We start from the raw sequence: 12,776 nt of genomic DNA on the forward strand, positions 1-12,776 counted from the left end.
GTTATATCCAAATACCTCCATTTTGTTTGTGCGTTCAGGTCACTATCCGAAGGGTAACGCGCGAGCGTATTTCGTGACAAAAAAAATCAAAATATTCCATTACCGTACTTAGAAGCATGTCAAACGCTGTTTAAAATCAATTTTTATGCTATTTTTCTCGTAAAATAGCGATAATATTCCAACCGGGCAACGTTGTATTCATTCAAAGGCTGAAAGAATAAAAATGGAGAAGTCTCGTGAATGCGCATCTCAGTCTCACTGTCCCCAGGCTGACCACTTACAAACTCTGCTGTTGTACTTTGCCCAGAGACTGCAGAGACTGCAGACACCCCATTCCACTTTCTGGCAGCTTTAGAGAGCCAATGGAAGCCTTAGAAAGTGTCACGTTACAGCACAGATGCTGTAATGTTGATAGAGATGCAACAGAAGGACAACAAATTGTCAGACAGGGCACTTCCTGTATGGAATCTTCTCAGGTTTTGGCCTGCCATATGAGTTCTGTTATACTCACAGACACCATTCAAACAGTTTTAGAAATTTTTGAGTGTTTTCTATCCAAATCTACTAATTATATGTATATTCTAGTTTCTGGTTAGGGTTCGTTTTTTATCCGGCCGTGAAAATACTGCCCCCTATCCCAAAGAAGTTAACTCAACCTTCCCCAAGGCAAACATTTGGACTATATTATCCCACACAACTACAAGGATGCACTTTCCTGCTAGGTGTAGGACCTCATATTGTAGCTTATAGATGAAATCAAATTGTATTTGTCACATGCGTCGAATACAACAGGTGCAGACCTGGAGGGAGAGGGGGGAGTGGGCTCTCTTTGATCCTCACCCAGGAGGGAAAGTCATGACAGTCCCCCTGTGGTGGGTTCAATCATGTGATTATCCTGCACGTTGCAACCCAACATAAAAATGACCACGGGATGTCCTGGTTGTGGATCACATTGCGGCCCCCTCTGGTGGTTTACTCTGGTAGGCTTTCTGAAAGCTGAAACACACCACAAGAATGGCCAGGGGATGTCCTGGTTCGTGATCACCATTGCAGCCCCCCTCTGGTGGTTTATCCTGGTAGGCTTTCTGCCAACAGAGCAGTCCACCACAAGAATGGGCAGCTGTAAGGCACCAGCTTAGGGCAGTCTACAGGGATGACTTATGGACCTCTGTGGAGAAACCTGTGAGTACTGTAGCTGTAGAGTAAAAAGGCCTTAGAGTAATTTGACTAAGGCTTGTATTTTGCTCGAAACCTTAAGTGATCCTAGCATAAATCTTCATTTGCCAAGAAAAAGAAAACCAAGTATCCTGGTAGGCTGCAACCTGTTCAGAATGAGTCTGACGTCATCAGATAATTTCCAGGTCAATGCCTGGAGGTCAGTAAGAATTGATGTCGACCTCAAGACATATGTGAACCACATGTTTTCACATGTGAAATGTCACGTGTGAAGTGTTCCAAAAACCATATGTTTTCATCATGTGAATTTCCTCATGTGAAATCATGTGGTTTTTCTGTAAGGGCTAAGAGTTTCCCTCCATAGGTCATTTAGAATCGCAACTGTACATTTCTCATTGTGAACAGTTACAACATAAATATGCTGTGAATGCTTCTTTGGAAAAGTCATGACCCTTTGACTGAAGCTGTTGGTGAACCAATGTAGCCTTTCAACTTAACCTTGTCAGGCTAGTAGCAGTTAGACCAGTGCATCCACAGCTTGTTGACGGTGAAAGCTTTCAGTTTCAAATTATTTGGTTCAGAGAATGCTATACAAACCCTGCAGCCCTACTGCAGATAACTGACAGTAACTATACGGGAGTAAACTTAAAGGGAGAAGTAGAAAGAATTAAAAGAGGGATAAATAATCAATAATGAAATGGAATCTTGTCTTGCATTTGAATATAACATAAAAAGAGATGCTGAATCTCAGAAGGCAGAACTCCATTTGATGTGCATTCTCGCTCTCGTGCTTGCTCTCCCTCTTTCTCTCTCTCTCTCTCTCTCTCTCTCTCTCTCTCTCTCCCTCTATCCCTCCCTTCCTCTCTTGTGATGAGATGGTGGATGGTGATGAGTGTGTGTGCGAGAGAATGAGAGAAAGAGAGAGATAATGTGTTTTGAATGCATGAGGAATTTAGTCAACAGCTTAGGCCGACTGAGGGCCGATCGTAGCTGTGCAGTGCACGGATCGTGCGTGTGAGTGAGAGACCGTGCTCACAGGCACTCCATCATCAGCTATACCCTGCAGCCTCTCTCACTCTCCTTATCCTCCTCCTGAAAAGAGAGAGAGATCACGCAACACGCCAGGGAAAAGACGACAAGAAGTGTAGGAGAGAAAAAGATCTGCAGAGGCAAAGACTCTCTCCTCTCTACATTGCTCTTTTTCTGAGTGTGAGAGGGAAGGGAAGAGGGAGAGACAGGAAGGCAGTGAGCCGCAGAAATAAAAAAGTGCTTCTTGTCATTCGTGCTGCTTTCCCTGCCGTGGCTCCAACCCACAGAGCTCTGGTTGTCAGCCAGCAAAGAGCAGAGTGCTAGAGCAGTAGCAGTGTCTCTCTCTCCACAGAAAGCAGCCTGAGGAAGAGAGGATGCTAAACAACTTGACAGACACCGAGGAGGGAGAGGGGGGACCCAACTGCCAGGGTGAGTGATGAAATCTATCACGGTGATGTGAGGGGCTGTGAGGGGGTGTGTGGGGGTGACTGTGTTTGTGTTGGAAGGTGGAAGGGGAGGGAGGTTAATAAGTGTGTTTGTGAGGGGGAGTATAAGGTGTTTATGGCAACAGTATTTTGGGGGGGGTGTATGTGTGTGCATGTGCTCATGAATGTGTGCTTGTGAGTACAGTGTGTGTCTTTGCAAGTTACAGTATACAGTTTGTGGGAGTGAGTGTGTGTCTGTTTTCAGGGATATGTGAGGGTGTGCAAACACTCGTGTATGTCACTCCACGACAGAGACAGACAGAGAGAGAGAGAGACAGAGAGAGAGAGAGAGAGAAAGGGATGGACAGAGGAATGTATCTGTATCTCTGCACTCCTCTTCTTCCACTGGCATTTACAGTGTTCAGCTGTAGCTGTTACTGCAAGGCTGCTGTGACAGGAATAATAATGGTGTTTCAGTGGGAAGAAGAGGAAAGGAGAGGAGCAGCAGATCTATTGTAGTCCTGTAGCCAGAGGACCAGTCTGCTTCATGACACTGTCACTGTCACTTGGCTCCCAGGCAGTCATGTTTTGGTAAAGGGACTGCCTGGGGATGCATATGTCAACCACAGTCCGTTTGCCAAGCATTCAGACCATTTCTTTTTTTTCTTGACTATAATCCCTCAGTTTTTTCTGAAGTTGAGAAAATACAGTGGCAGGACGGATGTCCCTCGACCCCTGCATCTTTGAGCCAGAGCAGTGCAGTAACGTTTCTGTGTACCTGCAGAGAAACTTCTTTCCTTCAGATGTGGCTTGCTGTGCTTTCAGCCTCTGCTTGTAGATTCTTGTATTCTTGTCATAGACATTTTCTCTGTTCTATGATAAGGCATAGAGTGAGTAGAGCAGAAAGTCAGCCTCTACAGAGCGTCTGGGGAATCCTGTCTTTAGATTCAACTCCAGGGATTTACAGAACTCATTCATGCTGATGGCTCACGCCATCAAGGATATTGTCCCAAGGGGGCATGATGAGCCATTCACAATGGTGTGAATTACGATAGCCTGATAGCCCCTGTTAGTGTGTGTCTGTGTGTGTGTGTCTGTGTGTGTGTGTGTGTGTGTGTGTGTGTGTGTGTGTGTGTGTGTGTGTGTGTGTGTGTGTGTGTGTGTGTGTGTGTGTGTGTGTGTGTGTGTGTTTGTGCATTGTGTGTTCACACATTGTGTGTTCACATTGAGCTCACGCTTCAGTCATCTTGGATCATGTTGAAAAGCCTTTTGATGGAGGTTGACAGTATGCATATGTGGGCAAAAACAGATTTTCCATGACAGGCTTGTTTGTGCTCCATCTGTGCATGCATGTACATGCATGCGCGTGCGTGTGTTTTTGCATGTGCATGCATACGTATTCATGTGTGCTCTACAACTCACCACTGCTGTAAGGCAGGATTAATTATGTGCTGATAAGACAAATTAATTATGAATCACAGGGATTTCCCAAAATGTATTAAGCTGATGTTATTTCTGAACACTTCAATTATGCTTTTGAACTACTTACATTTAAACATGTGAAGCAACACTTTCAAAGCCACTGCAGTCTTACTTCCATGGTGCAAGCATTAATCTTGGTATTCACACAGTCGCTGTCCGTGGTTCTGAATACTGTTGTTCTCTGGAACTATGCAATGCTGTTCCAGTCTACTGCATTTGTTAATACAGTGGACTGCACACATTGCTGGGATTAGACTCTGTCCATGGTGCTGAAATGAGGCTGTGCGGTAATCTCTCTCTCTCTCTACTCCTGCCCCCAGTCTGCTACAAATGCTCAAACTGCTTCATGTTCAATACCCAGCTGTGTGGGATTTTAGGATCTCACGTTACCAAGAAATAGTGAAATTCTTGCTAAACTATCTTTCCTAGAGTGTGTGCATTTGTGTGCACATTCTTGCATCCATGTGTTTTTTTGTGTGTGTGTGTGTAGGAGTGTGGGCATGTTTTTTTTTGTGTGTGTGTGTAGGAGTGTGTGCACATTTTAAACTCATTCTGAATTCTGCTGGGTTTCTCATTGGACTCTTGTGGTACAGTGGTCCTGGCTGGTTTTTGGCTTGTAATTGGTCATTGTCTGAAGTTAAATTATGACCCGGTGTTGCCTGGAATGGGCAGAGAACCCGAATGTGTGCTGCACAGGGAATAAAACATTAGGCAATTAAAACTACTGCAGCAACATGCATATATCAGCATATGAGCTTTCTGCATTATAAACGTTGATGTATTTCTAAAGGATTTTTTTGTTTTATAATGCATAATGCTATGTGATGCATTATGAATGCAGAGCCTAAAGGCTGTTAAAATACGTTGTGACCTTTTATGAATGCTTATAGCAAGTCTTATAATGCACCATGTGTGATAGAGGGAACTATAAATGAATTCATAATGCATTATACAGGTGGGTAATAAAAAGTGTTGCCGTAATCCCTGTCCAACTCATGTCTTTGTCAATGAAGGGTTGATCTGGTCTGTAATATTTTGGATTGACTGCCTGACTTGGCATTTGTCACAAGGTCTGCAGTTTGCAAATAGTCTGGGTAGCTATTTGACTAGATGTCTAGGAGTCTTATGGCTTGGGGGTAGAAGCTGTTTAGAAGCCTCTTGGACCTAGACTTTGCGCTCTGGTACCGCTTGCCGTGTGGTAGCAGAGGGAACAGTCTATGACTAGGGTGGCTGGAGTCTTTGACAATTTTTAGGGCCTTCCTCTGACACCACCTGGTATAGAGGTGCTAGATGGCAGGAAGCTTGGCCTCGGTGATGTACTGGGCCGTACGCACTACCCTTTGTAGTACCTCGCGGTTGGAGGCCGAGCAGTTGCCATACAAGGCAGTGATGCAACCCGTCAGGATGATCTCGATGTGCCAGTGGATGAGAGGGCACATGAGACATGGCTTAAGTTCATGTCAGGAGAAAGTTGACGCTGGTAGTAGGAATCAGGGAACAGGAGGGGACTACAAATAGCAGAAACATTCCATTACAGTGGCGTCATCATAGGTTTGGACAAATTTCTCCATGAGGTTGAACTCAGACATCTCAGAATTCACAAAGTCAAACAGGCTGTGCATCTCACCAACTCGACATGTCAAAGTAGCCCAAGAAATGGTCCTGAATAAAGCCCTGATCATCCACATACCTGACGATAACTGACAACTGCAAACAGACTGGTGGCACCACAGGTCCCAGAGTGGTGGGGCAATTTCTTTGCCCTGGGTTCTGCAGTTTTTGCTTATCTGGTAAACTAACCAGGTAAAACTCTGGACCCTATAGGATATGACAGTGATTCATCAGTTGAAAAAAGGTTTTATAACGGCTATGATGGGACCAGTTTTTCCTAATCAGGTCACATGGTTTTAAAAAAAACTCCTGGCCCTGGGCAGGATGAAAACCCTGTCAAACTGCACCTACCTTGTAATTATATTTAGACTAGACTAAAAGGGTTTCCTCTACACAGACACAGAGACAACAATTGATCGACAATAGAAATTACAGGCCTGAGCTTGCTTTATGCATGTTTGCGTCATGTAGACCTATGCAACTGTAGGCCTAATAAAGAATTTACTTTCGTTCCAGTGAATCATTTTTTATTGAAAATGTCTAGGCAGCATAGCCAGCCCAATTTGGAATATAAACAAAATTTGATCACATTCGCATTTTCTCCTGAAACAAACAAATGGACTACAGTATAAATAAGTAATGTTACCAATTAGTTTACCCTGACCAGATGGACAGGGTGCATAGGCTGAATGCAGCTGCTGTTGTTAGTATCATACAGTTGATCCAAATGTTGTTTTCATCCCATACAGCATGTCAGATCGCTAATGTTTAGTTGTAGCCTAGACTGCTGCAACATTTATATATTTCAAATTTACATTTTAACCTTTATTTAACTAGGCAAGTCAGTTAAGAACAAATTCTTATTTAAAATGACGGCCTATTGGGGAATAGTTTGTTAACTGTCTTGTTCAGGGGCAGAACGGCAGATTTTTACCTTGTCAGCTCGGGGATTCAATCAAGCAACCTTTTGGTTACTGGCTCAATGCTCTAACCTCTAGGCTACCTGCCGCCCCCCTAAAATGTTTGCTTGTGTCGGTCATGTTATCAGGTTTGCTAAATAAATACCGGAGGAAAGTGGAAAGTGCACTTGAGCACGTGTTGTGCCAAAAAACATGCTGCATCAACCTCTCTTGTAATCTCACTTTTAATGGACGATGCGAGGGAAACTATCAAATCATTCAGAATTGATTTCTACATCCCAGAGAAGACAGTAGAAACGGCCATATGCTCAGCAAGTAAAGCATTGTAACATGCAATTACCACTGCAAGCTCTTTGTAGTTGGCCTTGTTAGCAAAACTTTCCCTCTCATTGTGCCCCTAAGTAAAAGCCAACTCTTGCATACCCAAAAATGCAGTAGTGTCGATAAGCTGCTTGAGAACATCCCAATTCCTTCTTAAATTCTCGTTGTGTTGCGCAGTTTGAATACACAGACCTTTGTCCATTACATGAACTATACAGCTTTTTCCCCAGAAGCTGGAATCTGAGGTGGTCAATGAAAGGGCTTCTTCAACATAAAATCCACTACATTGTCATTAGAGTTAGCCATTCTGGCAGAGAAAATGGCACTCTGGTAGCTATCTATCTATTTGCTACTGAAGTTAGCAAAGCATATTGAAATAAATTACACTAACACAACACAAAAATAAAAACAAGCAAGCAATATATAATCCATCTCCTGTAGATTGAAGAACCAAATTTGAAGGTAATAATATCCTAAAAATTCTCAACTGTCATTATTCACGATCTCAATTTCAATCTTAATCAATCCAACAATGTCATCAAATCACCAAGTTTCTAAATCATAAATGTGTAGTACTAGGCTCATTTGCTGATCCTTTGATTGGATGGACAACATGTTAGTTCATAATGCAAAATCTTTGATTTGTAGGAGGACTTCCTCCAGAACTCATCATAATTACCATGTACAGTAGGTCTATGGAAAGGGGTGAGGAGCACGACCTCTTAGGTTTTGAAATCAATGTAGCCAGAGGAGGACGGAAAATAGCTGTCCACTGGCTACACCATGGTGCTACCCTAGAAGGTGATGCTGAGGCTACTGTGGACCTTTATTGCATAACAGTTTGTTTTAATCAGGTATTTAGTGATGTGAATATATTTAGTATAGTTTTATCTAAAAAGGATTTTAAAAATGTATGATTTATTATTTATGGTTCTCCGCATGGTCCTCTGCTTCCTCCTCTGAGGAGTTGCCACTGGCTGTAATGCTGAACTTCCACGATACGGATGGAAAAGAGCCCAAAGATTGAAATTGGATTAACAGCGAAGATGTGCTGTCTGTTTATTGACTTGAAACTCAGTGAGCATTGACCCTGCTGCGGTCTCCTGGAGTTGCTGAGAACACTGACACATTCACACACGTGCACTCACACACTCACACACACACTGGTCCCTCTGATGAGTTAAGAGGTTATGGTTAATAGTCTGAGTTATGGGACTGACACAGCATAAGATTAATGTTCCAAGAGAAGGTGCTAATTTGCACCGCTGTGACACAAAGACAGGACGACAACTCAAACTGTTAATAGCCAGCATATATACTAAACCCCCACCTCAGTAGAGCAAGCATCATTCAAACATTTAAACTTCAAATAGAGCTTCATGGCAAATTTGGCCCATTAACTTTACTGCCATAGGTGTCATGCAATATTATCACCTGTTTGCATGCAGTGTTGTTGGAAAGGCTTATTCACAATTAAATGTTGGCACCTGCTATTTTCAGAAAGGAACAATAACAGGCATCACAATAATAGAAACTGTGAAAAGAGCAGGTGCAAACTTTGCACTGACGCAAATGTTTAATTCAATCTCCCCATAGTATATTGCCAATAAAGGTAGAATATGGAGGGAAAATATATATATATAGAAAAACATCTTAATTATACAGCAGGCTCTGCCATCTACTTCATTGTAATTGCTTGGTGACTGTTTAAATATATAACTAGTCATTACTTCGGTTCCAACCTGTACTTATTCTATTTGACGGAAACGGCTGATGCGAGTCCCTCCCTGGTGAAAGAGTGAAATTTAGTTTTTTTATTTAGCAGTGTTTAAAAATGTTTTTGTAGCTCTGAGCTTAATATTAATGGAAGGTGAGGGACTGTGACTAGAGAGGTCCAGATCCTTATTTCTGAGTTTTATTTCTCCCAATCAGATCTGAAATATGTTTCAGAGACACAAAGAGAGAGATAGAGAGAGAGGCAAAATCTGATGACACGGGTTTAATTTGAAACATGTTTGTTAAAATGACTAGGGAGTAAGTGGACAGCCACAGAGGAATGTAATGGTGTAACGGCGTTGGTAGTCGTGATTAGGAATGAGGCGCAGGAAGCAACGAGCACAGGGAGTGTTGTTCTTTTAATAACACTTTGAGAAAGAAAATCAAAGTTCCCAAACACAGGGAAATAAATAAAGTGTGACAATGCCAAGCCGAACATGAACAAGACAGTCGGAAACAACAATTAATCCCGCACGAAAAGGAGCAGGCCAGCTAACCTAAATAGCCCTTCTAATGGCTAATTTACCACAGGTGTGTAAAATAAAAAAAAGGGAAAAGCAAAGGGAATCGGTGGCAGCTAATAGACCGGTGACGACGACCGCCGAGCGCCACCCGAGCAGGAGGGGGCGCCACCGTCGGTGGGAATCGTGACAGTACCCCCCTCCTGACGCGCGGCTCCTGCAGCGCGCCGACACCGGCCTCGAGGTCGACCCGGAGGGCGAGGGGCAGGGCGATGCGGACGGAGGTGGTGGAAATCCCTCAACATAGATGGGTCCAGGACGTCCTCCGCCGGCACCCAGCACCTCTCCTCCGGGCCGTACCCCGCCCAGTCCACGAGGTAATGCAGGCCCCTCGCCCGGCGTCTCGAGTCCAGAATGGCCCGTATGCTGTACGCCGGGGACCCCCCGATGTCCAGAGGGGACGAAGGGACCTCCGGCACCTCATCTTCGTGAAGGGGACCAGCTACCACCGGCCTGAGGAGAGACACATGAAACGAGGGGTTAATACGGTAATAGGAAGGGAGTTGCAACCGATAACACACCTCGTTTATCCTCCTCAGGACTTTGAAGGGCCCCACACACTGCGGCCCCAGCTTCCGGCAGGGCACGCGGAGGGGCAGGTTCCGGGTCGAGAGCCAGACCCTGTCTCCCGGTGCGAACACGGGCGCCTCACTGCGGTGGCGGTCAGCACTCCTCTTCTGCCGCGCACTGGCCTCCTTTAGTGAGTTCTGGACGGCTCTCCAGGTCTCCTTGGAGTGCTGGACCCAGTCCTCCACCGCAGGAGCCTCGGTCTGGCTCTGGTGCCATGGTGCCAGGACCGGCTGGTAACCTAACACACACTGAAAGGGTGATATATTAGTTGAGGAGTGGCGAAGTGAGTTCTGGGCTAATTCAGCCCAGGGAATATACCTCGCCCACTCCCTGGCCGGTCCTGGCAATACGACCTCAGGAACCTGCCCACCTCCTGGTTCACCCTCTCCGCCTGCCCATTGCTCTCGGGGTGATAACCGGAGGTCAAACTGACCGAGACCCCCAGCCGCTCCATAAACGCTTTCCAGACCCTGGATGTGAACTGGGAACCTCGATCAGAGACAATGTCCTCCGGCACCCCGTAGTGCCGGAAGACGTGGGTAAATAGGGCCTCCGCAGTCTGCAGGGCCGTAGGGAGACCGGGCAATGGGAGGAGATGGCAGGACTTAGAGAACCGATCCACAACCACCAGAATCGCCGTGTTCCCCTGAGAGGGGGGAAGATCTGTCAAGAAGTCGATGGACAGGTGCGACCATGGTCGTTGTGGAACGGGGAGGGGCTGTAACTTCCCTCTCGGTAGATGCCTAGGAGCCTTACTCTGGGCACACACCGAACAGGAAGAGACATAGGACCTCACCTCCTTAGCCAAGGTGGGCCACCAGTACTTCCCCCTTAGACCCCGCACTGTCCTCGCCTCACCAGGATGACCCGCAGTAGGTAGCGTGTGTGCCCACCGAATCAAACGATCACGAACACCGAGCGGCACATACATGCGCCCTACGGGCACCTGCGCAGGCGCAGGTTCCAACACCAATGCCCGCTCGATGTCCGTGTCCACCTCCCATACCACTGGTGCCACCAGCCTAGATGCTGGAATGATCGGAGTTGGATCGATGGGCCGGTCCTCCGTGTCATATAGACGGGACAGCGCGTCGGCCTTAGTATTCAGGGAACCCGGTCTATAGGAGATGGTAAACCTAAACCGGGCGAAGAACATGGCCCACCTCGCCTGACGTGGATTCAGTCTCCTCGCTGCCCGGATGTACTCCAGGTTTCGGTGGTCGGTCCAGATGAGAAAGGGGTGTTTAGCCCCCTCAAGCCAGTGCCGCCACACCCTCAGAGTTTTAACCACCGCTAGCAACTCCCTGTCCCACACATCGTAGTTACGCTCCGCCGAACTGAGCTTCTAAGAAAAGAAAGCGCAGGGGCGGAGTTTCGATGGCGTACCCGAGCGCTGTGATAGCACGGCACCCACCCCAGCCTCGGATGCATCTACCTCCACTACGAACGCTAAAGACGGGTCCGGGTGCGCCAACACGGGTGCGTCGGTGAACAGCGCCTTCAACCTCTTGAAGGCTCTGTCCGCCTCCGTCGACCATCGCAAACGCACCGGCCCCCCCTTCAACAGTGAGGTAATGGGAGCCGCTACCTGGCCAAAACCCCGGATAAACCTCCGGTAGAAATTGGCAAAGCCTAAGAACCGCTGCACCTCCTTCACCGTGGTTGGAGTCGGCCAATTACGCACGGCCTTAACGCGGTCACACTCCATCACCACCCCCGTGGTGGAAATGCGATAACCCAGAAAGGAGACGGCTCGTTTGGAAAACTCACACTTCTCAGCCTTAACATATAGGTCATGCTCCAGCAGTCTACCAAGCACCTTGCGTACCAGGGACACATGCGCGGAGCGGGTGGCGGAATATATCAGAATGTCATCGATATAGACAATCACGCCCTGCCCGTGCAGGTCCCTGAGAATTTCGTCAACAAAGGTTTGAAAGACGGCTGGAGCATTTTTCAACCCATACAGCATGACGAGGTACTCATAATGGCCTGATGTGGTACTAAAGGCGGTTTTCCACTCGTCTCCCTTCTTGATCCGCACCAGATTATACGCGCTCCTGAGATCCAACTTTGTGAAGAACTGTGCTCCGTGAAATGATTCCACCGCCGTAGCGATGAGAGGTAGTGGGTAACTAAATCCCACCGTGATAGCGTTTAGACCTCGGTAATCAATGCACGGACGCAGACCTCCCTCCTTTTTCTTCACAAAAAAGAAACTTGAGGAAGCGGGTGAGATGGAGGGCCGAATGTACCCCTGTCCCAGGGATTCCGTGACATATGTCTCCATAGCCGCCGTCTCCTCCTGTGACAAGGGGTACACGTGACTCCTGGGAAGCGCAGCGTTTACCTGGAGATCTATCGCACAATCCCCCTGTCGATGAGCTGGTAATTTAGTCGCCCTCTTTTTACAAAAAGCGATCGCCAAATCGGCGTATTCAGGGGGAATGCGCACGGTGGACACCTGTTCTGGACTCTCCACCGACGTGGCACCTATGGAAACTCCTAGACACCTTCCTGAACACTCCTCTGACCACCCCTGGAGAACCCCCTGTCTCCACGAAATACGGGGATTGTGACCAGCCAGCCAGGGGACCCCCAGCACCACCGGAAACGCAGGCGAATCAATAAGGAAAAAACGAATGCGTTCCATATGATTCCCCTGCGTTACCATGTCCAGTGGCACCGTAGACTCCCTGACTAGCCCTGACCCTAATGGTCGGCTATCTAGGGAGTGCACGGGGAAAGGGGAATCTATCGGCACGCGCGGAATGCCCAGCACAATGGCAAGTCCACGGTCCATAAAATTCCCAGCTGCGCCTGAATCGACTAGCGCCCTATGCTGGGAAGAGGGGAAAAATTTAGTAAAAAAAACAGGTAAAAACACGTGACCAACAGGGGGTTCTGGGTGAATCTGGTGCTGACTCACCTGAGGTGACCGAGAA

At 46.9% G+C, this 12,776-nt stretch overlaps 1 protein-coding gene across 1 annotated transcript in view; it reads left to right on the forward strand.

Moving 5' to 3' along the window:
* Window positions 1–2,059: 2,059 nt before the first annotated feature.
* LOC106571859 (solute carrier family 12 member 5) overlaps window positions 2,060–12,776 on the forward strand; it is a 109,327-nt gene continuing 98,610 nt past the window's right edge. The window contains exon 1 of the mRNA XM_014145360.2: window positions 2,060–2,634. Coding sequence (XP_014000835.1) covers window positions 2,580–2,634 — 55 coding nt within the window. The 5' untranslated portion in view covers window positions 2,060–2,579. The remainder of the gene's footprint in view (window positions 2,635–12,776) is intronic.

Source organism: Salmo salar, chromosome 15, assembly GCF_965601325.2.
Source record: "Salmo salar chromosome 15, fSalSal1, whole genome shotgun sequence".
NCBI lineage: Eukaryota > Metazoa > Chordata > Actinopteri > Salmoniformes > Salmonidae > Salmo > Salmo salar.